At 37.6% G+C, this 1,761-nt stretch overlaps 1 protein-coding gene across 1 annotated transcript; it reads left to right on the top strand.

The window, feature by feature from the left end:
- The first annotated feature begins 241 nt into the window (after positions 1-241).
- Positions 242-607, top strand: LOC140172741 (uncharacterized). Its single transcript, XM_072195872.1, has one exon. It carries the CDS (start codon positions 242-244, stop codon positions 605-607), a length of 366 nt encoding a protein of 121 aa, XP_072051973.1.
- The last annotated feature ends 1,154 nt before the right edge of the window (positions 608-1,761 follow it).

The raw sequence follows: 1,761 nt of genomic DNA, 5'->3' as shown, positions 1-1,761 counted from the left end.
CGGAAGACTGGAAAAGAGCAGTGTTTCTCCCGCTACCAAAGAAAGGGGACACAAGGGAATGTGCAAATAACCGTACCATATCTCTTATCTCTCATGCCAGCAAGGTGCTGCTCCATATCATTGCTGAAAGAATTAGGGGTCATCTAGAAAGTGAGTTACCACCAGAGCAGGCAGGTTTCAGGAGAGGAAGAGGGGAACTAGAAACCAAATTGGAAACCTGAGAAACCTAATGGAGAAAAACATGGAATTCCAACAACCTTTATTTCTGTGCTTCATTGATTATTCCAAGGCATTTGATTGTGTCCAACATGGAAAATTATGGATCATCATGAAAGATATGGGCTTCTCTTCACATGTGGTGGATTTGATTAGATCTCTATACAAAGGACAGGAAGCCACAGTAAGAACAGAAGGTGGAGATAGTGAATGTTTTACAATTGGCCAAGGAGTACGCCAGGGATGCATTTTGTCACCATATCTGTTCAACATATATGCCGAGCATATCATGCGGAATGCACTTGATGGCTACGAGGGTATGGTTTCAATTGGAGGACGACAAATAAGCAACCTCAGGTTTGCTGATGAACGGGTCAGCCATGACTCATAGGACGACGACGACGACGACGACGACGCACTTATGCCCAAATATGTTACTTGCCAATCAATAATCATCCACTTGAAATCCCCTGACTCTCTCCACTGACCAAATATATGGACAGATTTGGGAGTTGTTTTTGCTGGTATATGTCATTTACATATCAGGGAGGTACGATCATTTGCAGATGCCCCACCTACTCAGTTTTTAGCTTACATGTGATATATACATTATTCTTGATTGACAGCAGGACAAGTACAAAAATATCCGTCATTCCGTCAAGTGGTTTAGTTGAAATGCCCTTCGGAAGTGAGCGGTCCACAAAATGAGTGATAGTCACTAAAGGTTGCATTCGATTTACACAGGGAATTTTGCAGGCCATGCCGTGCCCTTCCTTACTAAACACAAAAGTACGAATATTTCCAAACATCTAAATTAGTTTAAAAAATTAGGACATGTTACAAAACTATATTTTCTAGAATTTCAGAGAGTACAAAAATATTTCCCGGTTAGTTTTTACACAGTGATGTTATCTAGGCAATGCCGTATACCTCTAAGTTACACTGTTTTTAGAGGTCACACGTCAATGGTGAGAGCACTGTGTAATGTGCATAGGAAAATGGACAGTAACTTCCTTATGTTTCATCAAATGTTTACAACCACATCCGAGTGGAATAACCTCCCATCATCGGTTCTTAAGTCTTGCAGCATTGCGCACTTTCAAACCACACGATGTAATGTAACATAATACTTAATCTGCAATCAGGAAAAATGTATTTTTATACATAAGATGTTTGTATAATGTGTTTTCATCGTAGATGATTTCTCAATCAAATGATATATTGAGTATTTGTATAATTTTTTTTTAGATAGAGAGAGAGTGCTCACAAGATAAAAGGTAAAAAGTTAAATCTGAAGATCTACAGGGAACAAAACGTGGAAAAGCTCCAATATTGATCACTATTATTTTCTCAGAATCTTCCTTTATATACTTTTATAAACAGAAATAAAGAGCCCAATATAATAATTTTTCAACTATTTTTAGTTGACCAAAACGCAAAAGTCATATTTTTAACCAAAATTTTGACCAAAAATCACGTTTTTAACCAAATTATAACAAACACGTTTTTGACCAAGAAAATATTCTAACATTTTTGGACGAGGCT

This window comes from Amphiura filiformis, chromosome 16 (genome assembly GCF_039555335.1).
Source record: "Amphiura filiformis chromosome 16, Afil_fr2py, whole genome shotgun sequence".
NCBI lineage: Eukaryota > Metazoa > Echinodermata > Ophiuroidea > Amphilepidida > Amphiuridae > Amphiura > Amphiura filiformis.
Note: the sequence above shows the minus strand (reverse complement) of the source record. Positions and strands in the feature narration are given on the sequence as shown.

Excerpts from the sequence above, each read along its gene's own strand:
- LOC140172741 (XM_072195872.1), top strand. The coding sequence starts at position 242 with ATGGAATTCCAACAACCTTTATTTCTGTGCTTCATTGATTATTCCAAG.